We start from the raw sequence: 25,263 nt of genomic DNA, 5'->3' as shown, positions 1-25,263 counted from the left end.
TTCAGCAAATACCTGCTCAATATTCTAGTACAGAGGGTATAGGGGGAGGGTGGGGGGTGGGGGTAGGGGGTGGGGGTGGGGGCTGGGAGTTGGGGGGGGCATGTGGCGCGTCTGCAGAGGGGAGATACACAAAAGCTGAGCGAAACAAAACCCGGAACATCTGCTAAAGCGATTGCGGGTAAATATGTTTGACAATTATTGTTTACAGTGACAGTGGTAACAGTTCACGAAATCAAACCCCATTTCTATTTGCAATGAAGCAGATGGGCCTACAGCGATCCATTAACGGGCTGTCAGGAGCTTAATTTTGAAGTTACTTTTATGTCTTTGCTTCGCCATTGCTCAAACGAAGCGTTCTTATTTGGGCTAATGATCGTTATCCATTTGCTGGGTCTCAGTGAAGATACCCGGTGCTCATTGTGTCGTTTTGTATTAGCTTTTCAAGGTTCTCTCACTGCAAGTGTTTACAGTGGAATGGTGATTCCTTCCTTGAATCTGTAACTGTTTATCTAGGCACACATTCTGTTATATTTTTGAAGGTGGAATCTGTTTCACTTGAAGGCACATCTCTGCAAAGACAATGATTTTTCTGTTTGTTTGGATGCAAATGGAGAAATATCCTCCACATTAGGGGGCATTTGGGTTGGTAACTTGTGAGTAATTTGATCAACAACACAAATTATTAATAGCAACTGCTTGTCATTCATCCTCCCACTGTGTTTCTCCTGCTATCTAGTCTGCTTCAACACTACACAAAGGTACCAGCCATTAGATGCATGCAAAGCACTCAGTTTGAATACCACGTGCAAAACCACAGTCCTTAATTCAATAAATAGCAGTGGTTTTGATAGTAGGGTGCTGGTGTCATGGGGGATTTTACGTCTCAGTATTTATCGATGTGACAGGAAGGGCAGGAGGAGGTGAGCGGTGTACACACATGAAGATGAACACATTATCTACTGTTACACCTTGTCACTGTTCCTCCCCAACACTGTACATTCTAATGATGATCAATCAAAATGTGTTGAGGCATAATTAACCCCGGTCTCCCGTTGCTCTAATTGACGCTTATTAGAGGGCCTGTGTGATTCCATGACAAACACAAAGTAGAGGGAGAGAGAGAGATGGGAGAGAGAGAGACCTGGGGGGAGAGAGGGGGAGAGAGAGAGATGAGAGGGGGAGAGAGAGAGATGGGAGAGAGAGATCTGGGGAGAGAGAGGGGGAGAGAGAGGGATGGGAGAGAGAGAGAGAGGGGGAGAGAGAGGGGGAGAGAGGGAGATGGGAGAGGAGAGAGAGAGATCTGGGGAGAGAGAGGGGCAGAGAGAGAGGGGAGAGAGAGACCTGGGGAGAAGGCAGGAGAGAGAGAGAGAGAGAGAGAGAGAGAGAGAGAGAGAGAGAGAGAGAGAGAGAGAGAGAGAGAGAGAGAGAGAGAGAGAGAGAGAGAGAGAGAGAGATCTGGAGAGAGAGAGGGGGAGAGAGAGAGATGGGAGAGAGAGAGATCTGGGGAGAGAGAGAGGCAGAGAGAGAGGGGAGAGAGAGAGGGGAGAGAGAGAGACCTGGGGAGAGAGCAGGAGAGAGAGAGTGAGATGGGAGAGAGAGAATCCTGGGGAGAGAGGAGAGAGAGTGATGGGAAAGAGAGACCTGGGATGAGAGAGGGAGAGAGAGAAGGAGGAAAGAGTGCTCTGATTGGTAAGCAACGTTCGGGAGCGATGTATACCGGGGTAACCAATACTTAATTATCAATGAGGTTTTAGCAACACTTTGAGAACCCCGGGGCACTGTTTCCTCTCAGTAATAGTAATGGCTCTTTTAATGGAACTTGTGTTAAACACAGAGCTGCCGCTCGCTAGCTGCTTGCTTTTTGTCCCCACCAGTTGAGGCTGCCATGATAATCTGGGCGATGAGAAGGAGCGGAGGCTCATTTTGATCATTTTGACACCATGACTTTTGAAAGTGGTTGAAGGCTGTGGTGGTGGCATGAGATACGCAGGCCGCCGTGTGACGAAAGGAGTGACGGTCAGTGTTTTGTCACTGTGACTTTATCTAGGGTCATTGCTTAAGCTCAAGACTCCAGGAGAAGTTTGAATGCTGTCAGACACTGCCTATGTGGTGTTGAATTTATATTTGGCTCATGAGACAAGCATGTTAACTTCTGTATCCTGTTCAAAACATGCATTTTCACCTCTAGTTGCATGTACCAACAACAGTTTGAAACCTCGCTAACTAACTGACTGACAGACTAGTCCACCATTCCCATTCACAACATCAGTACTTCCTGGTTTAGCTAGCCAATGTCACACCATCATCCCCACTCATCTCCTTTCACCACTCAATATCTCTCAGTAGATAAAGCTTGTTGTGACTGATCTTTCACACATACAGCCCACCTCACACTTTGAGCAGTGTAGCGATGCGGGCTCGGCAATGAGCCGTATCCAGCCACTCATTTAGGGCACAATGCTGGAGGTGTGGGCTGGGGCCAGAGCTGAATGGGCTGGAGATACATGGGCTGGGGATGGGGCTGATGCTGGTTATGCGGCTGGTGACAAGCCAGGGGGCCTCCGGGAGCCAGGCGAGGCCCAATTTACCCACTTTGCTGGGGATCCTGTCATGAGGATCCTGGGTGAGTTCGAGGGAATCGGGGAAACGCTCCTCCTTCAACGCTGTTGTGATCTGGGTTAGCACATGCCAATCAGTCGGAATGGGATGACACGTGTGTGATGACACAGCTATAGAGCTCCTTCTCCTCTCACTGCCATGGCTGTGTCAAAGACAAGATGATGTCTCGATGGCCATGGCATTTCAATGTCAATGGGCACGCTAGGTTGCATTTATCGTGCAAGATTGACTGAGACGTCAACAATTGTTTGTAAAGTTTATTAGGTAGGTGTGACTTAGTCATAGAGCATAGGGCAGGAAACCTTCAAACAGGACACAGAAAATAACACACAATGATAAATCACAATTTTCACACATCCAATTTGATTATTAATTGTGATGACCCTTTTTGTTTGGATGGTAAATCTTTCATAGTAACTTCATTAGGCTACCGTTCAAGTCATTTTCAATGTTTCACACCAAATAGCATTGACATGCTGTTCCTCCATCTAAAGAATGGGAAAATCAAAGTTCTGTGTTTTGACCCCAAAAAAAAGTATCCGCCATTTTTAAAATGGGCCTCTCACTTTCGAATTGGTTGTCAGGGAACTCTGACTGTCCCACAGTCAGTCAGACTTGCAGGAGGAAGGAATAAATACTTCTGACAATTCACTGGCATGAAAGCCAGCCCCTCAAGCTAACAAATTCAGAGAGAAAATTACAGTTTTGCACATTTGTGTCAATATGCATGTCAAAAGGTAATTGTTGGAAATTGTTCTGCAATGTCAAGTCCTCTTGGAAGTGTTTAGCCTGTGGTTAGATCTAACTGTTTCTTCTTACACTCAAGAGGTCGAAGCAATCTCCCCTCCTGTATAAGGGGCGGCAGGGTAGCCTAGTGATTAGAGCGTTGGACTAGTAACCGGAAGGACAATCTCCCCTCCTGTATAAGGGGCGGCAGGGTAGCCTAGTGATTAGAGCGTTGGACTAGTAACCGGAAGGACAATCTCCCCTCCTGTATAAGGGGCGGCAGGGTAGCCTAGAATTAGAGCGTTGGACTAGTAACCGGAAGGACAATCTCCCCTCCTGTATAAGGGGCGGCAGGGTAGCCTAGTGGTTAGAGCGTTGGACTAGTAACCGGAAGGACAATCTCCCCTCCTGTATAAGGGGCAGCAGGGTAGCCTAGTGGTTAGAGCGTTGGACTAGTAACCGGAAGGACAATCTCCCCTCCTGTATAAGGGGCGGCAGGGTAGCCTAGTGATTAGAGCGTTGGACTAGTAACCGGAAGGACAATCTCCCCTCCTGTATAAGGGGCGGCAGGGTAGCCTAGTGGTTAGAGCGTTGGACTAGTAACCAGAAGGACAATCTCCCCTCTTGTATAAGTGTCCTCTAGTAGGATAATCATTTTGAAATTCGTCATAAACAGTTATTACACATTATCAACCTCTTTCACAGATACTGAAAATGATGATGAAATTTGAAATATAAACACAACATGCAAGGCCCACCCACCTGGGAGCCAGGCCCTGCCAATCAGAATACATTTATCCCCACAAAAGGGCTTTATTACAGACCAGAAATATTCATCAGCTGTCTGGGTGGCTGGTCTCAGATGATCCCTCAGGTGAAGAAGCCGGATGTGGAGGTCCTGGGCTGGTGTGGTTACACCTGGTCTGTGGTTGTGAGGCCGGTTGGACGTACTGCCAAATTCTCTAAAACAACATTGGAGGCGGCTTATGGTAGAAAAATGTACATTAAATTATCTGGCAACAGCTCTGTTGGACATTCCTGCATTCAGCATGCCAATTGCTCGCTTCCTCAAAACTTGAGACATAATGTGGCATTGTGTTGTGTGACAAAACTGCATATTTTAGAGTGGCATTTTATTGTCCCCAGCACAAAGTGCACCTGTGTAATGATCATGCTGTTTAATCAGCTTCTTTATATGCCTCACCTGTCAGGTGGATGTATTATCTTGACAAAGGAGAAATGCTCACTCACAGGGATATCAACAAAATTTGTTCTCAAAATTTGAGAAAAATAAGCTTTTTGTGCTTTTGGAACATTTCTGGGATCTTTTATATCATGAAACATGGGACCAACATTTTACATGCTGTGTTTAGATTTTTGTTCAGTATATATCAAGTTATAAACAATTACAATTTGTTATAAGTACGTGCTTTATGAGGTCTTTTTAGGAGTAGATGATCAAAAGTCACTAGCCAAGTCATTCACTCTGGCATCCTTTTGCACTTTTAGACAAGCATAAGGTATTCTTTATGGCGCTAAACTCATTCTGCTCATGTCTTTCCTACAGGGAACTAAAGGATCATCTTTATCTGCACAGACAGGAGAAATTATGAAGACGGCCATGAGAAGTATGACGGCGATGAGGATGAAGACGACGACGACGACGACGACGATGACGATGATGATGATGATGATGATGATGATGATGATGATGATGATGATGATGATGATGATGATGATGATGATGATGATGATGATGATGATGGTGATGGTGATGGTGATGGTGACGATGAAGAGGACAAAGAGGTAACCTAGTCAAGTGGCGAGGCCTCACCAGTGCTAATGTGAGCAGGTTCTATTCTACAGCATAGGGAAGCCTTCACAACATACACGGGAGAGGGGTTCTGGGGCTTAGAGTCCACTCCACAGCTTCAGACAGCACAGGTAGAGAGTGTCTTGGAGCATCAGTGTAATGTAATTCGCAGCTTTATAGTGTTCATTCAGATTCAAGTGGGAATTCGTCTTGGGCTCAATCACAGAAACACAAATATTTATACAGACTGTCCAAACAACAGGAAATTAAAGGAATTGGCAACGTGGAAAAAGACAATTGTGGAAAACATCAGTGGAATACATCAATATACTCTTCCCAATCGGCGTTTAAAAGGGAAAGGAGGATACCTAGTCTTTAGAGTGGAAATTACTGTGTAAAGGTGTTATAGGTCTATCTTACTGGATGAAGTTTTAATCATCAACCTTAAAGGCAGACGTTCAAATGAGCTTCAGACAGAATGGTTGCTAAGCATCTTGTCTGACAGGTCCTTCTGACTGCTTGGGGGGTCTGCATGTGTGTCTTCTCTGATCACATTCATCATGTAACTTGCTAAACAACTGAGCAATTGCATTATTGTATTTCCAGATACATGTATTTTTAAACTATCTTTGTGGATAATAAAAATCCGTGGGCATGGATTCATTCTAACAGCGTATCTACATCCTTCAAATCCGTGGGCATTGATTCATTCTAACAGCGTATCTACATCCTTCAAATCCGCCTAGTTATTTAGCAGAAGAAATAAGTAATTATTCAGGAAATGTGCAATAAGCCAAAAGTTAGAGATGTATTATGAAGAAAAAAAGGATTGAGGGGAGAAAAAACGAAAAGCAGTATAGGCCAAGCCGTTGAGTTGATTACGTCTCAAGTGAAAGCTGCTCTCTTTCTCTGCGCAGAGTAAGTCCTTTATCACCGTGCGGCACTGGCGTTGCCTGGAGCTATTGCTTGCCTCGAGCAAGGTGCGAGGACAGCAAACGGGATACTATCATCAAACTTGATAATAACGCTGGGTTCGCCACAGCTGCGCGGTGACCCTTTGTGATGGAACCGACAGCAGCTTAGATGAAATAGTGTTCCTCTTTGGTTTTAAATTATCCTGTCTATTAATTTAGTTCGACATCAGTGTCTCTACCTCTATCCAGTTCCCTCTCTTATTATATTCCTTATCCGTGAAAAATATACGATTTCCTTACAAATGGTCAATTTTACTAGAGTCATTTCTCATCGTTGATTCGTAGAAAATAAAGCTCGGGGGGCCTTAAAAGATGGAGCTTCGTTCATAGCACAGTGCAGCCGAACTAAAACTGTAACAAAACATATGACACGTTTTTGTCGTTATCCTTTCGAATTTTCTGGAATCGTTTACATGCCATATATTCATTATAGAGAAATAGGCAATAGATAGACAATAGAGCGAGTTTACCGAATAACCCAGTTCTCTTGTGAATTAATGTCAATGGATAGATTAATGATGTAGGCAAAGGTTGCTGCTGTCAATTCTCAATATGATCAACAAACAAGAGGTCATGTTTATAAAGAATTAATAGTTATTTTGGCGTTGACATGCTTTGTTAATCCTGTCATTATGTCAATGGAAATATTATAGTCTGAAAAAGGGTTGTTTCTGGATTACATTTGATTTAGGCTATTCCTTTGATGTAGACAGGCCTATGCGTTTTTTTTGTGTGAAAAAAAAATCGAATTTATTATAATATTACTATTAGATAATTTGGCCTGATATTATTATTATTATTAGTAGTAGTAGTAGTAGTAGTAGTAGTAGTAGTAGTAGTAGCAGTGTAACGGATGTGAAATGGCGAGCTAGTTAGCGGTGTTCGCGCCAAATAGCGTTTCAATTGGTGACGTCACTTGCTCTGAGACCTTGAAGTAGTAGTTCCCCTTGCTCTTCATGGGCCGTGCCATTTGTGGAGCGATGGGTAACGATGCTTCGTGGGTGACTGCTGTTGATGTGTGCAGAGGGTTCCTGGTTCGCGCCCGGGTATGGGGGAGGGGTCGGTCTAAAGTTATACTGTTACAGCAGTAGTAGTAGTAGTAGTAGTAGCAGCAGTATTTTCTTTATTTTTACCTTTATTTGTACAGGTTTTTCTCATTGAGATAACATCTCTTTTCCAAGAGAGATCTGGTCCAATAGCATAGTAGTAGTAATGGTAGTAGGCTGTTATTATTACAATAATGACACCAACTTCGATCAGATCATTTTAGCAAGCAGTTTTGAGTATGAGAAAGATTGTTACTTGCTTTGGTCTTAGGGCTTGTTAACATGGTGTAAGCCAGCAAGAACCTCAAAGCATGTTACGGGATCAGCATCGCTTGATGGTTTGGTACTTTACAAAAGTATTATATCTTCAGATTGTACCTGGTGCAAATGTTCGTTTGGAAAAAACAGTTTCTCAATACAAACCATTCTTAGCTGTGTCTTATGTTATGACAATATTGTAACCCAATAGCTGAGGCTCATAAAGCCAGAACTTTAAATGAGGCAAATTGATAGAATTTCGTTCATGTGTAAAAAAAAAACTATTATATAATTTCATTGAGTGGGATACGATTAAATTGTTTATATTTGTAAAGCATCAATTAGATACGCAATAAAATAGATATCATTCTTCCCCACCATTACCAAGTTCACCATCTAAGCGACCTATACAGATAAGTAGCACTACGGGTCCCCGGAAATCTGTAAGAACGACATGTGATCGAATGGCCAACATAATGACACAATAACTAAAGGGAACAGACTGCATGAGACCAATGAATAAATAAATACATGGATACATACATTAATAAACAAACGAATAAATAAAGTTGTTTTGGGGTATTTATGGAGCGTGAAGCCTTTTGGTTAAATGTTCGCATCATTTGCAAGGTCTAAGGTTTGATAAAAAAAAAAGACAGCCCTCAAAAGGCGGTTGATTGAAATGGCGTGTGTTGAGTTGACGGGAGCCAGCAAGGGACAAAGCCCCGCGAAGCTATGGCCACTCGAGCAATTATTCCTCCACGCTGAATTTGGATTAGTGCAATGGAAAGAAGCATATGTTTGGCCCGGGGCGACTGTCCCCCCGGCTGCTTTCAGAGAATGCAGGGAGAGAGAGAGGCGGAGAGACTGAAAACTAGAATATAAACTACATTAACCGAGAGGGGAAACATTAACACAATTTCAATCCCCTATTTTTGTATATTTGGGAGACACAAGCCCATGAAATTAGTCGACCTCCGCTTTTGACAGGTGAAGGCAACGATAGTAGAACAACCGTGCTGTCTATGAATTGTAATGAGCATGAGCAGTTATCACACCACTAACATTAAGATACAAAGTAAACACATGCCCAGATGCTATCCTTCTCTCTAAAAATGACACCACATAAACATGATATTATGTTAACCTTACCGAACCATAATCACATATAATTTTGGCCTAGCCACATACTAGGCTATTATTAGTCTGAAAACAACACTGCTAATGTTTATAAGCCAAGATACTGCCATCTAGTTGAAATATTTTCTTTTGATGTTAAATTCGTTTTCTCATTGTGAACATAAATGAATTGGAAATTCTAACTATGGGTAAATGCTGAGATTTCTTTCATTTACATTAAGTAATACATATGTGGCGTGGTAGTTGTAGGATAGGCCTAAAGTAAAAGGAAACTTTTGAGACATTGGGCCTATATCTCTAGGCTTTGTTTGTATGTGCGTGCGTGCCTGCGTGCGTGCGTGCGTGGCTGTGTGTGCATGTGTGTGGTCCCAAAGTTGTCGCCTCAATAATCATCAAACACCTATCCTAATTTCTGAATGACCCATATTGCGTTGGAAATATCGTCTTTTCCACTTATACTCAGAAGTCATTTTGTTTATTCAAAGTCAGTTAATGTTTTCTAATCGATTAGCTGATGTCTCAAGTAATCAAGAACGATTTGTTGGAGTCCATGACCTTTCGTGTCTTTTGAGGCCCGGCTCGCACAGTGGAGTGAGGTAAGTGGAGAGGGGTGTTGAGACCGAAATGAGGTTTGATGTCAGACTTGACGACAATTAGCAATTTTGCGCTTCATTGCAAACATAGAGTCACATAATTCGATTGCACCGGTCCCCGTTTCATAAGTCAGTTGAGTGGACCCTATGTGCATACAACACATTTGTATCTAGCCTATAGGCTAGGCTACTTGTCGAGTGACCTGCAGTTTGGAATTCGTCGTTAACAACATATAAAGATATTGGCATTTTGATGAAGCAGATGTGTCCGTACAGGAACTATAGTAAATTAAAATATATAAACACATTTGTACATGGTAAACTCTCCAAATATTGTATATACATTGTTTGCATGTTGCAGATGGAATGTTATACTGTGTGCACGCTTGACACAACAGGTTTTGAGTTCAGAGGTCAATATGACGACCATCGAGGTTCCTTGTGTAGGCTATACAACACATGGCAAAGCAGTACAGCGTATCATCGGTATGGAAACTGGTTCAAAGCCATAGTTGCACTTGATACATTACGTTTGTTGATCTGATGCAAATACATTCAAATGCAATTTTCATTATTTTAGGCCACTATTATTTCTTAATTGTTTAGGTTTGTTAACCATTGAATTTGTATTTGGGGCCAATTACATTTGAATTGTCGATTAAATACATTATGTTGTTTCATGCATTAAAACTTGAATCGAAAAGAAATGGACTCAGCACCGAAAATCAAACAATAGCTATAGCCACTAATAACAGTCTTTAGTCTATTGCAAAATCTGACATCGCAAAGTATTCTCCTGCCATGAGAGATGTTGGAGTCTCCTCTGGTCTTGTGATTGATGAAAAAACAGAAGACACTAGTGTTAGCTCAGGAATAATTCCCAACATCATCTCAACAAAATAGTTTCCGAATACTGTCCGATAAACGTGCCTGTGGAGTGTAGTTTATGCGTGCCTGAGAGCAAGCATACATGCGCGCGTTGTTGTATTTCTGCATATTCGTGTTATAGCCTATGCAATGAAGAGTGCATGGGAATATCTGATCAATATATTGATATATATTTGACCATTTAAGAATAGGCTATTTAATAACAACTCGGGAACAGTACACAGCAGACACACGTATTAATTATTATAGTGGAATCAAGTGTAATTGATGTAGCTGAAACCAGGGGTTACGGATTGAATTAGACAAATTCAGTTGGGTATTGCTGACTGCCTGTAAAATTTGCAGGCCTCTTCGTTGTTGTAAATTACTTTAGCTCTAAGACATTATGTCAAACTAGTTCTACCTGTTTATGATCAAATTATGGCAACATTTGTGTTAAACGTATAGGCCTATGTAAATGCCATGTTTGTATCAACGTAAACAAACTAAATAAATATATACATGTTATTTTTAACAACACCTTTTTTTAAAGAAATGGGGGCAATGGTATTTCCTGTATCATGCCTTGATAGACAGGCCTATGGCCTATAGCTTTCGACAGCAGCCATTGTGATAGATATTTAGGCTATAATGCGTTCGTTTCGCTCTCAAAAACTGTTTTCATTTATTAAATAACATTAGCATTAATGACACACGTAAGGAGCTTCCTAATACAAATGCATAAATAAGCATACGATTGTTTTCCTTGTGACTATTTTTCTACGGATGGAGCAGCCGGGTATTCCTCTTTATGAGTGAGCTATTGTGCCTGGGGTTAGGATCCCACACACAATCTGAGATGCAGCCAACAAAAACAGCCCTGACAGACCATGGCTCGCTTCACCTGCCACAGCACTGCATCGCAATTATGCCAAGGACGTGTACAGTTAGGCTTCATTCACCTTATTTGAAAACAGACTGTCTGGGTTAGAGAAAGAGAAGACGAAGCTAGAACGCTCTAGACTAGAACGTGACAGTGAAAAGGAGATCTAGAGCACAGACATAGCATATTCATATACATCCACAGACTCTGCTCCATGCATCAGTATATTGATTTCGAGGTGCATGCCATCAATATACAATCCAAACTCTATTTGAAATAGGTTATGTAATGCAATGTTCCCATGGCCTTTTTGTACGTAAAACAAGGCTACATCTGGTGTATTAGCAGTAGCACGCGTGATCATTTGCATGGATATGACTTATACGAAGCCTATGGCTCGCTTCACGGTAGAGATGTGACCAAATATAACAGATATCCACATTCCGACTTATTTGCCATATCAATTAACTTAATGCAGTTGAAATAAGTTATATTCCAACTGGACGCTGTCAAACAACACCAATAATTACAGACAGCCTCGTAGTAAAAAAAGATATATTTGATGCATATCTTAAAACAAACAAAATAAACAGAGTGGTAGGGAATGGCAAGTGTAATAACCTTCAACACAGCCGTGTACATCTCACTGATTTTAAACAACGGTTTCGCTTGAGGGCTGGCGCTTCACACACGCATCAAACACCAATGTATTCATTGTTTTCTGTGTCATTTGGCAGGGTAAAAAGCTCCGCTGCGGTTTTGAATGATCCTGTGCTATGAACTATGAGTTGAAAGTATATGTGCTTTTTTTTACTATAGCCTACTTGAGGGAAACAATGGGTTCAGCTGCTTATTGCAAGGAGCAATTGTCAGGGGACAGTTAAACGCAATTACTGTAACCGGGCTGAATAAAAAAAAATGCCAAGAACGAAAATACACCCGGGCGTATATCAACCACGGAATAAAATCATTAAAAGATATGAATACAAATCGACATGAAGCGTATCAAATATTTATTTTTTTCTGGGCAACAAAGGACTATAATACATTGACAGGCATGGGAACTATTGCCAGCAGAGGTCTATACAATACAGCTAAAACCGCCTCCAATTTGGACATACAAGATATCAGGTGGTCCCAAATGTTTTGAATTTCTTTGAACATGAAAAAAAAAAAAAATCTAAAGACAATATCAATTTATTGCTTTTATGGTGCTTCAAGGGAAGAACAAGAGGTGAGACGTATTCTGATTGGCACAACACATAAAACCTTGTATTAAAACAAGAAAGTAGAAACACAAAAGAGTTCTTATCAGGATATCGCGTATGCTCTTTTCAACAACAACAAAAAAAAACGGAATAGAATTAGGATGATAGAGAGAAATGGAGGTTTATTTCTATTACATTTGTTCACTTGCTTCAATGTCGCCTCAACATGCTACAAGAGGGCTGAATTGAAATATCCCAGAGAAAAAAAATACCCCAAACTTCTGTTTTCTAAGAACCATAAAACCACATGAAGAACTAACCGAATATTTAAACCCACTAAAACAGGAGGCAACAGATAAATAAAAAATAAGTTTCAACAGACGCACCATATTTACAATTCCCATTAAATTACAGATAAATAAATATATACATACATGAACACAGATTCCCTTATATAACCGTGAATCGTGTTGAAAGTTCAAGTTGGTCATTTGGAGTGAGAGTCTGCAACTGAAGTCATGACATGTAAATGTGGTTTTTCAAAGTTTATTATTCACAATACTGATAATAATTCATCCTCTTTTAGCCTCTTTTTTTGTCATACGGCTACAATCGTAAATTGAGATATAATGGTCGCTGGATTTCAATCCGTTGCAGCTCATAAAAGGAGGGAGCAGGCCGACATAAAAAGTCCTCCGTGTGGCAGAGACCTTTCTCTCTCTGGAGCTGTGAATTATGGTGGGCATCTTGCACGTCGCTTTCCGAAAATCCAAAGTTGAATGATAGTAAAAACAAACATGTAAAATCATCGCGAGATCAGGAAGTGGCCCGTTTACTTGATCAATAGTATCTATATGTATTTATAATATTTATATTGGGCTTTCAGGTGAGAATCATTTTCTGTGCTTCTCGTCTTTGTCTCCGCCTTTAGTGCCGCTGTCTGAGTGACTATTGTTGTTCAGGTACATTTTGTCCATGGCTTTAATCGCCTCCGTCAGATAGTTCTGGAGAGCGGTGAGGGCCGCGCACATGGCCGGGGTCCCGAATCCGTGAGAAATGAGACTGAAATGGGTCAAGCAACTCTGAATCCCTGGCTCAAGTATAGGTTGTGGTCGAGAATTCCCCAAGGGAGTACGGTCCTGGGAAAGCAGGTCTGTGAACTCTTTGCATATTTGCCTAAAGGGGAGACAATATATGTGTTAATTACAATCATAATGCCAATCTGCCCCTAATATAAATTCAGTATACAAGAGTTGTCCAAAAATCCTATTAATTTGATAGAATGTATATAGTTGTTAGCACAACATATTTGCTCAAAGTGACGTAGGCTATAGGCTCCGTGTGATAGGCCTACTGTAGTGTCGAAATGTTTTAATGCAGTGGGGAAAGGTTATGTTGGCGTAGAACCAGCTATGTGTCAATGCAAACGCAATCACAGCAAACAAAATGGTTGCGTGTGGATGAGGCCTGCTCAATAGACCGACCAATGACAGTACACTCCAGTTTGGATAGGCTAATACAGGCCGATTCGTCCACGTGTTTTATTTCATGCTTACGCACCATGATAAACATGTGTGGCATGAATCAAATGAAAAAGAGAGTTGGGATTTTAAATTCAGTTAGTTGACAGGGTGAAATTCCAAAAGTGTTTGTTCATTTGAACATTTTGTCGCGTGCATAACATCACGTGATGACTTATCCGGAGCATTAGAAGTTCAAATATTTTGACGTTAGTCGATTAATTTGTATCCAATCATTTTTGTTGGTCAGTTGTAATGTGTCACATTCATTCAGAATGCAATAAATTAGTGGAAAAAAAGACTACAATGTAACCCAAATATCAATGCCAAAAATGTAACACTAGAAATCCATGTGAAACCTATCAAAAAGCCTTCAACAAACGACCATCCATTTGAGTTTGTGTTTGCAAACACTGTCGATGTAAACATGAGAATGACTTGAAAACATTTTTGGGGACATACGAAATGTGATAACATAACACTTACTTCGTTGCCAATAACATGTTTTTTCTTTGGACGTGTTCATTTGGGTCGGAATGCTGGCGGTTTGTATATTCCGCTACTGCCTTGGCTGGAAACTCAGTCTCGCATACATAACCAAAGTCTCTGGCAAGATGCACTGCTTCGCCTAAGAAGGAAATAATGGATTGAGTGTATAATATATTGCTCTGAATTGGTGACATCAAATATAGACCAATTAACACTTCCACTTATCAGATGATGAATCTAATGAACGTCTTCGGCCAAAGAGAAGGCATTATTATCATATCCATGTCCAAAGCAGTAGGATATATAGCACCTGTAGCATTCCTTCTTTCACATTATGGAACAAAATCCAATGTTATTAATACAAGTTCAGCACCATACGTCCTTTTGAGAGAAGAGTTCACTACCAGGGAAACACTACAACAATGTTATAAATAGCGTCATGCACAACACCATGACATCGATTAGACATCCCTAAACATTATTGAAAGTCCATACGATAATGTAACACAGGAAAGCAATTTTAAAAGGCTATATACGTAAATCTCGCTCCGACATATTTTAGCTTTGAGAATTATAGGTTCATTCCATTGAGGTCTGCCTTTTTTGTTGATTTTGGTTTTCATTTCCTGAAACAGTTGGGTTTTTACTGCGGGGCTTCCTGACACAAATCTCAACTCCAGAAGAACGCATGCGCGCCAATTATCGTCAAAGCTCATGTCCAGTAAACTCCTTTTTGTCGTTTGCATAAAATGGAGCGGATCATAAACAATAACAGCGGATCATAAACAATAACAGCACTTCAGAAAAAAGCATAGTCTTTTCACTAAATAACCGAGAGCCTTCATACCCCCCACCCCCCTTATCGCAAAGAATCGTACATTTGTTCAGCCTCATTACCATACAGCACCAAATTTCAATGAAGCACAATGAATATTGCATTCACTCTTCGGCTGTAATGATTAAGAGGAACCAATGAACCATCCCATGCGTTCACCTTTAAAACCCACAGCTCACCAAATACCACCGCGATTAATAATAACGGCTCAACATTTCTTTATTCAATAGCCAATGCCATGATCACAGTACACCGTAAATGACTCATTTATATGATTTAATTGGCTCACAACATATAGTTCCGCCATAGGTCAGTTCCACTTCCATCACAGAGAAAGAACGAGCCCAGTGTAAATAATAGGTGACCAGTAGCTGTAGCCTAGTAGTAGCCTTGGCCTACTAGAATTCTTACTACTAGCCTACTAGTACTAGCTTAATAATAATAAACGCCTTTTAACACTGATCATGATAACAAGCCACTAAAATAAATCAATATAATAAATCAATCGATCCACTTCTGCCAGAGGTGAAACAGCTCCACACTCCCGCTAGACAATAAATAAGCAAATGCCCATAATCCGGCTTCAACAGCGATCCTAATTCATCTGGCACAAACTAGGCCAGCAAGGCTAACCGACTCCTACCTCCAATGTAGTAGCCTAGCCTTAGGCCCATGCACTTTTACAAAGAGAGGATTGCACACAGGTAGGCTAAATACACAGGCCAATGTTGCGTAAAGCCTCTAGAATAATTACCATCATCATCATCATCTCACTCAAAAATACACAGATATCCTTCATGCATTATTGGTTTGCAAGGCCGGCCCAAATTACACTAACGTACTGATTTCGAATGTTCCCCCTGAAACCGTTCAAAGCACCTGCTATCGCCGGAACCGGAATTCAGATAATTTACAATGCAATTTACCTTCAACTAGTGACGTCAGCAGGGTAACGTTTGCAGCCTTGCGTCTACCTGCAGGTAGATTTAATCCAATTTTATCCAATTTCTCTCTGAGGGACCTTCCGCCATTCTTAGACTTGGCTCTGTAACAAGAAAGTAAAAATAGCTTGTATGAATAGGCTAATTTATAAAATATTTTTTCAACACTCAATTGGACACACTGATCCAAAAAGAGTTTAATGAATATTATTTAATCAAAAAGATAACTATCTATTTGGCATCGTATTTCTTTCATGTGCTTCTGTAACTATATATCGGTGTCTATAGGCTTGTTTGCGTGTCAATATAGGCTATGCATTGTCAACTCACTGAAACGGATTCATTTGAGTAAATACACAATATACAGCCGAAATACTGGCTTTGCGTCTAGCTTAGAATCAATACACCGAACATTACAGTAGTTTACTTTTGGTGTAGGCCTATGTGACGTGCTTAAACATGTGTTAGAGGGTTGAGGGTAAGGCCAACAGGCCTACATTCATTTGTGGGCTACATTGCGAGAAAACAAATTCAGTGTGTGCGTAAAGTTCATATGGAATTTAACAGTCTGCCGTTAAGCCTGTTTTAAAAGCAGGAGGTGTCACGCTTGGTCGATTTAAATTATTCGTGGAATAAAAAATTAGAAGAGACATTAAAGTCCGGCTCACCTTCTCAGCACCCCGCCCAGCAGTGACGCGTTGAGGCACTCAGGCGGCGAGAGGCGTCTCTGCACTTCCGCCACCGTGACCTTGTACTTTGATGTGGAGCTGAGCAGAGACAATCGACCCGGAACAGAGCAGAACACTTCGTTGGGGTTTACCACACCGCCAAAAAGACCGTCCTTATTTATCCCAATGGTGGAGACATTGTTGTTCTTTGATAAAGAAACTGGACCTAGGGAACACAAAGACCAAGTTCAGTGAATCTCATTCAATGTAGACCCTTAACCATATCAGATCAATATCAAACGCAGTGTGTGTGCAGAGGTCTACACAAAATTCAAACAATGGGCATAGGGTAGGCTATGACAGGCCAAATCATGATGATAATATTAACACGAATCATAACACATTATATAAACAGACCTAATAATAATATTCATAATAATATATGTATTGTTTTCTTGTTGGTGTTATTACGCATCTGCACATAGGGCTAACCATTGCTAAAAACTATTGTATCGTATTTTAAGGCTTTGTTATAGGCCTATAAACCCTATATTTGTTTAGGATGGGCTATATATTACGTTTGACCTCTGAAACATTGCAAATTTCTGCAGACACACGCGCACTCTCTATGTTGCAAATTGTAATACACACACATCACACACACAACACGCTGAGAGAAGCTGATTTTCAAATATCCATGGTCCCCCTTAAAAATACATTCGTGCGTGTGATTTCTCTTTGCAGGGTTTACCGTTTTGTGTGCAGGAACCGGAGACAAAGGGACTAGCCTTTTGGATAGATCACTTGTGACATTAAGAGCTCAGGGGAGGCTAATAGAGACAATAGAAGCTAAACGAACTCTTGAGATTACCAATATAAGAGCCAATTATCATGCTGACGCGGAAAGAGCATCTCTCAAGATTCATCTCCAGCGCAACTAATTTGACTTGACAAAAGACTCTACATGGCGAGAGGAGTAACATTCAACCTGACCATGAAGTAGGTCTCAGACGCCCGAAATGGTCTTACAGTATAGGAGAAAACATTTCAATCCACACGCAATTATGCTAGGCCCATCTATATAATGCAACCCCGAACGCATTATTCCACAAACAACCGCAGCTATGGAATTGGACTCTATAAATGTTTATTGACCTTGCTTATTTTCGCAGGTTGAGATTTGTTCCACCTTGATGCAGGATCTGGTATCATCTTGATACTGAATACAGCATTAACAACTGCCATGTTAGATTTGCTCCTGCGGTGCAAAGAGAACTACTCACTGGACACAGACGTCGCTTCAACCTCTAGTTTTGATTTACATTTGGCTGCGTTGTCATCTAACGTGAATTCAACGTGAAATCAACATTTAAAAAAGTAATTGGATTTAGGTTCAAAGTTGGTTTAAAAAAAATACACATATCATATATGTAATATATATAATATATATATTATGTTGATTACATCTTCTGTTGATTACTTTTTTCAAATAATATCAATTTTCCACGTTGACAACATCGCATAGATTTTTTTGATTGAAATGACGTGGCCAGTGGGTAGCCTATAGGCCTATATATGACTTCGAGCGAAAAGGATGCAACACATTACAACCTATAGGATACAGCATAACCTATATAGGGCATATTCGCATCTGACTACTTTGAAATGCTGACATTGGCCTTCATTGATTAAACATGTGCAGTTAGTTTGATGCACTCGAGCTCACGTATTAAAAAACACTGCGCATTAATCCATTTGGTTCAGTGAAGCCTTTAGCTACCGCACCGAGCTCCCGAGCAGAGTGGTGGACTGGTGTGGTGTTCAGCTTGTGCAAACAGGCATGGCATCTCGAAGGAAACTGCTTACCTTTTTTAATTACAGTCTGGTCTGGGATGTGAATTCCTTGATCCTCAATATGCTGCAACACACAAATGCACAAACACTATTTAATAAAGAATACAATGGAATTAATCTTACATGTCATGCTGTTTGCAAAAGGCTGGCGTGTAGCCCACAATCAGACAATATGGGGGGGGGGCTATAGGTTACCTGTTATTATTTTCAATAAAGGGGAAGGGTTATTGTCTACAGCTGTTGGGCAGGGTGCGTCGTGCACACCAGACTTAAATAACGCCTCAATAATCGTGACCTGATTCCATCCACAGGCTACTTACGAATAAATATTAATTATAGTAGGAATAACGGTGTTATTACATGCCGTGCACGCTAATTAGTGATTAGGCCATTGTTTTCAATAAAACAAAACGATTCCTCACTATAGATAGACCCTTTACTTATTCCATTTCTTCGTATTACCCGCTGAGCGATGGAACTTCATCTAAAACATGGTGCTCAGTTAATGTGTAAAACTCCCGAGTGGACTATTGTATTATTATAGCTCACAGACCCCCACTCGTATCCGGACTTGAACGAGTATTTTCAATGAGCACAATTAAATTAAATATGAAGGGAGGATATTCAGAATCACGTCAAAAAATTGACAGGGTATATGAATCAACAATCGTGGTATACCATCCATTTTGTGAGAGGGGTTTGAGATCAAATTATAGTCCTCAGAGCTGCAGTTTAGATCTGTTTAGTTTAGGGTAAGTGTTATTTATAACACTATATATATTTTCAGTGGAGGGGGGGGGGGTAAACAAATTATCTCTAATAAGGCTAATAACGTGCAAAGACAGCTAGAAAATATAGACTGAATAATTCAGGCCTGTATAACATGTTTGACTCGAAGGCGTTTGTAAAAGTCTAATTACATTCGTATAAAAAGGCCTCTGTCAATTAAATTAAAGGCATAATCTTTTGCTATTTCTGAATTTATAAAAATGAGCCATAAAATGTAGGCCTTAACATTTAATACAGAGCTGCCAATTTACAGCAACAAACTTTAATAGAAGGCTACGCGTGTAATAATAATGTATAAATCGTCATTATAAAATAATAATATAAACAATTATTATGATTATAATATCAATAATGTGAAAGTAATAATGTAATAGTAATAATAATATAATTACCAAATAATGCTGAATTACCTGAACATCTTCTAAAGAGTGATGTATTCCATGGATTGGGATAGAATCTGAGAGTCCCGTATCGAGTCCGTGGCCCGACGGCAGGAGCACTTCTCTCCGGTACTCTCTACAGAGCTGATGGGGCAGGCCGCGGTGCTGGTGCAGCAAAGTGCTCTCCTGACTCTGCCTCTGGCCCGGCCAGCCAGGGTGCTGTGGCTGCGGCTGAGCATGCAGGGAGTTGAGGGAGTAGGGGTCGTTGACGTGCGAGTAGGGGTCCTGAGACTGGGAGTAGATGGGCTGGTAGGGTGGAGGGAAGTACGGTGGCTGGAAGTCGGAGTTTGGGGTGTGGGAGAGCGGAGGAGCACTATACGGAGACTGGCCCACGCCTCCCAACTGTGGTAGTCTGGCTGTCCCATTGCTGGTACCGTCGTGACGATCCTGCAGGAAAAAGGAATCGTAGAAATTAAACCTTTACACCAACCCTCCATTTTACCCGTTTTCACAGGGACTTTTATGGACTGTCACCTACCATCAGGCCTATTGCGTGTGCATCCAAATTTGTTGGTTGACATTAAATAAACTATGGGCAATATTGAATTAAATCAGATCCCTGTTGAACGGATGAATAATATCCTAATAATAATGGTAGTAATACTAATGATACCAATAATAACAGTGATAATTACTGTAGGCCAATAATACATTCGTATTGGATCGTTTTCGGAAAATAAATAAATGAATAGGCCTACAGTTGAAATATTTCGATACCGATGTCAAATGTGAGATATTTGTTTGGCTTAAATTGTCTGGATGCTATTTTACCAAAACAATTTGATTCAATAAATGCAACAATCGGAGTCTGAATGCAGCATGAAGTATAGGCCTATCTCAGTCTTTGCGAAGGAGTCCAACTTACCATCGCGGAAAAGCTGTGCACTAACATCTGTGAAGATTTTCGAGCGATTCAAAATGTATTTTTTCTGAATAAAAACGTTGACAAATCAACGAAAATGTACGAGCAAACAAAATAAAGCCAGCAACAACACTAAAGATCACGTAGCCCAATGTTCAGATAAGCATCAGCGAAGAACGATAATCCATCAGAATTTGATTAAATTCCCACTATCCTTCATTCGATTCTAAAATGCAGTGTTTTTTGTCTTGCGGATGTATGTTTAAAGTTTCTTGTATCCCTGTTCCTCCGTCTGGCTCTATCACTGCTGTTCCTTCGCTTGAGCTCTATTAGCAAAGAGCTGCTTCTTCCCTTGGACTCCTAATAGCAGATATTCATGACTATTAATATTAGGCTACACGAATTCTTAATAAGGGTAGAATGGTCGGAAATCGAGCGTGAAGCAAGGAACCAACTCAAGGCAGAGTCTGCACTAAATGACGTCCATTGAATGAGGAATCAGTATATCTAATCAGAGATGAGAAGAGAAAGAGGGAGTGAGTGAGGAGGGGAGAGAGAGCGGGAGACAAAAAGAGGGAGATTCTCTTGCGTCTGACGAATCAGAAAGAGGAGAGGAGGGGTTTAAAAGGTTCGAGGGCAAACAAAAGTGAAAGAAAGACAGAATGAAGGGGTGACCAGAGAGAGAGAGAGGAAGACCCATGGAAAGAAACAATGTACACCTCTGATTCGTGTGAAAATCCAGCAAACGCTGAGGGCATCTCGGCTGGCACATTTCTACTGTTCAGAGGGCGGTTGTCTGCTCGCCTTTGTTTTCCAATTCAGATTCTGACTCCTCGCGTTCCATGGCCCTTCCCGAATATCTCAAATGAATGAATCCTCGGTTATTCGACTTCAAACTACGACATCCAAGCTGACATTAACTTGGAACAAATATATTACAAAGTTCTCAAACGGATACGCACCACACAAGCTTATGAAATGTACTTTCCCCTACTAACCCATTTGCACGCGACCGTTTTGACAAAACAGCGAAAGAGTCCCCTTTATGAAAACACCGTGTAGTTAACACTTATTTCTATTAACAGAAACAGGTATGTTACCCGTAAATTAAACTGGATGTGCGATAATCACAAATTCAAGCCCAGCGTTTCTTCTCTGCTCTAGACGAGACTATGTTCCTTCTCCAGACCCGGGCAAAAACATGTTCAACTGGATTCACCGCTCCCAAACAACTGCCTGATATGACTGCTAAACTTTCTGTGTGTGCTACAACCACTCAGCCTGTGCACGAGCTACGGGCTTGAAATGCACCGACTTCTTTCATAAGAATATTAGGGATAGGCATCCCATAATTTATTTTATATTTTTAACACATTATTATAAACAAACTTTTTTCGATGATAGTTAGAAAATGCATGTTGAGTATGTCTCCCTAAGTACATTATCTTACATGAAATGTATAGGCCTACATTTTACTCATTGTTCAGCAATGATTTTTGATAAATCCTATTAAACGCAATTTCGTAAAAAAATATATAAACCGTTTTGTCTCTGTTATTGCCTGTGCATCAGGTTTGACAAGTATTAATCTACTTCCTTGCTTTGAACATGCATGATTATTAATATGACTGTTATGATGATGATATTTATTACAATATTTGCATTATAAATATTGAAACAGCAAAATGTATATATTTACACAATAAAAACTGTAATGAGTCTATATCAAAATAGAAACATATCGAACATATGAAATAAACCAGTATGCATTTTTATATCCTTCAGTTGAATTAAATATGTTTTCTGACGAATGTCAAAACAATTCCAGATTTTAACGAAATACAAATAAAACTGCACGCCATTAATGACATGAAATCGGCAATAAATCAAATGTGAGCCTCTTACCTCGTAATCTTCATATTTTATATTGTCAGTTAATTTCCAAAGCATTTTCATGGGTTGTGGTGGGTCTTGAGAGCGCCTCTCCTTGTTCTACACAGTGAATTGTGCTCCAGCTGAAACTATTTTAGGTGAACTTGGCTGTCTGCGCTCTGAGATCTCCCTCTAATGGTGGAAGTAAAAGGCTCGCGCACCACTGTACTAACATTCGCATTCCCTCATTAGCATATCAACAGCCGCTTGATTCCATCTGCCCTACACCAATGGACAACACAGGTAAAACTGGAGAGAGACTACACATGTATTTACTTCTCCCACATCCAATGACAATATACAGCACGAACTGAGAGTAAGCATTAAATATGACAAAAGGACAAGAACAAAACCTGCACCTAGGCAGAAGTGTGAACGTTCATCATTATGATGGATATGATCAAACTAATAATTGGATAATACGTGTTATATCTTATATTCATTTGCTTTACTTTTCTTGCATATTCCGTTTTAGCAGATGTTGTTTGATGAGAATATTTTGTATGAAACAACTTCATGAAAACAACTTACATCAGCTCACACACACATGGCCTAACCTATGATATAATCGGTCTCTGTATCTTCAACTTGCCCTGAAGAGCGTGCCACAATATGCCAAATACTCTCTCTACTATTCTCTTAATACCTGCTTTTCGTAACCTGTTGTTTTAGATGTATTTAGACAATGAGAAGCTATTCTGTCACGTTCATGTAAAAGAGGGACCACTCTAAAGTAGCTATACAGCTCCATTGACGACATGGAAGAGCGCCGTTTTTGGAATGTAAATAATTAACACAACAAAACAGCTTGTTTAATGTGAATGAGGGTCTAAAGTATTTGATCTCAGTCCCGTCGCCGGCGAAGTTGAGCACCAGGGGTTTTGGGTCAAGAACCAGGTCGCCAGCTCTAGATTACCATTGTTTTTGGTGGGGTACCTTTATAACCAGTTGTTATTAGAGACAGGACCCATGAAACGAGCTCACAATGACAACTATCGTCTAGGTAAAAGTGCCTTAGAAATTGTGGGATGGTGCTGCGGTGTTGATTTTAGAGGTGTTGTGCTTTCGGAGAGTGAAACCTAAATCTCACCATGGCTTGTGTTACCGACCTCATTTTCACCGCGTTAGAACGTTCTGTTTTAAAATCTACATTGAATTATTATTTTAAAGCCCTTTCACCAGGCCAACATGCCAGATACACAGTAATACATCGATCGGATAGATTTGTTTCGAACTTTGAGATGACAAGAACCACAAGTCCTAGGCGACCTATAATTTTAGTATATGTTCTTTCAAGTGTTGGTTATTTACCATCGCAGAGACGAATCAACATATAAAATGAAAAGTTGGAGTATATTATGTATAACTGTGCTATTTTAATTGATTTTGTATTCACACTTTACATTTAAAAAACTAAGCAAAGCAAAACAAAATGTCTGAGCACGGTTCTTTCAAATATATGTTTACTGTTCACACATTCCATATAGGCTATTCTTTGCTTCTTTATAAGGGACGGTTTTCTATTTTCCTAAACTGCTTGAGCGGTATAGCCTACTTACTATGCATCATGTTAAACAGACTTTCCCAAAGTTAGCACAACAGCCAGGAACATTATTAACGTTTGAGGGAAACTAACACTGTACAAGTGAAAATAATTTAAACAATACCTATAGAATATAACTTTATTTATATTTAGGCTAAAGATAGTGCTACTAATTCTACAAGGCAATCGCTTATGGCCAATGCATTTCCCCAATTGTGTCCATAAATTCGACACGTTTCATAACACCTTTGTTTTTAAATAAACAACACATACCTGCCAATCTCCCATTTTGCCAATTATCGACATGATTTTTTCTTCAATCTGTCCTGATATGGTAGCTTGCATGTTGTGTAATCTCATTGAGCCTTCGGTCCCTAAAACAATTTGATCTTTTACCTGTGCTGAACGAGATTACCTCACCTGGCCATAAAAACCGTGTGGGCCACCTGGTGGCGCACGCGCAATGGACCGGGTGTGTAATCCTACCTGAAGTAGAGGTAATGGTGTCATGTGAATTTGCATTTGGGTCTCACTGCATTGAACATGGGTACAACAGCAACTTTTTTATGGGCTAACTGTTGTGGATAGGCCTACTCAGCGAGGTCAACATTATAACTTTGCTAGAGTTTTACAATTTTTACATGTGTAAATAGTAAACTAAATTTAAAATCTTATTGATTTACAACATGTCCATACGTTTACTGTCAGTTGGTTGTACAATATATATTCACATTCAAAATGAAACTGTATCAGGATGAAAATCTGATGGTTACGGTAACATCATTACTTTACACACAGTCTACCGGATTCCCTTACGTGCATTGGGGTCACGGTTTATTTATCGTCTGTTTATTTCCTAGTTATGTAAACTCCTCGGGAGGAACTCATCTTCATCAGGCACACAAACAACAACAAAAATAACAACACGTGCGCGCGCTGAGGTGATAAACGTATTTTCTTGTCATTTCTCACCGAGCACGTGTTGACCGCAACATGGATAGAGTCGACACGTGCCCGGTGTTGCACTGTCAATTGCAGAATGGAAGGATATATGGCTGTCAATTGCAGAATGGAAAGATATATGGCTTGAGCAATGGTATGTTATTTAGATGATATACATATGATAAATAAACAATAATAACAATTGTGCTATGTCAAATTCAACAGTGACAACAGTAAGCTAGGCCTATATAGCATAAACAACAGGCCTTTACTTTTGAGCATACTTTTCCTCAGAAAACCCAGGTCAGTTTGAAATAGACA

General features: G+C 40.3%; 1 protein-coding gene across 7 annotated transcripts; it reads right to left on the bottom strand.

Annotated features, from left to right (window-relative positions):
* Positions 1-11,915: 11,915 nt before the first annotated feature.
* Positions 11,916-24,420, bottom strand: LOC118361783 (transcription factor AP-2-alpha-like). 7 transcript variants are annotated; one of them, XM_035742000.2, is made up of 7 exons: positions 24,274-24,420; positions 19,616-20,050; positions 18,447-18,498; positions 16,581-16,806; positions 15,898-16,016; positions 14,134-14,275; positions 11,916-13,303 (listed from the first exon to the last, which is right to left on the bottom strand). In XM_035742000.2, the coding sequence occupies exons 1-7, from the start codon at positions 24,358-24,360 to the stop codon at positions 13,021-13,023; spliced, it is 1,344 nt and encodes a 447-aa protein (XP_035597893.1). In that variant the 5' UTR covers positions 24,361-24,420; the 3' UTR covers positions 11,916-13,020. The 7 variants fall into 7 exon arrangements, with proteins under 7 accessions (XP_035597893.1, XP_035597894.1, XP_035597895.1 ...); XM_035742001.2 differs by having other exon boundaries at positions 19,634-20,050; XM_035742002.2 differs by lacking the exon at positions 24,274-24,420 and adding an exon at positions 22,431-22,597.
* Between the last annotated feature and the right edge of the window lie 843 nt (positions 24,421-25,263).

This window comes from Oncorhynchus keta, chromosome 28, assembly GCF_023373465.1.
Source record: "Oncorhynchus keta strain PuntledgeMale-10-30-2019 chromosome 28, Oket_V2, whole genome shotgun sequence".
Classification (NCBI taxonomy): Eukaryota; Metazoa; Chordata; class Actinopteri; order Salmoniformes; family Salmonidae; genus Oncorhynchus; species Oncorhynchus keta.
Note: the sequence above shows the minus strand (reverse complement) of the source record. Positions and strands in the feature narration are given on the sequence as shown.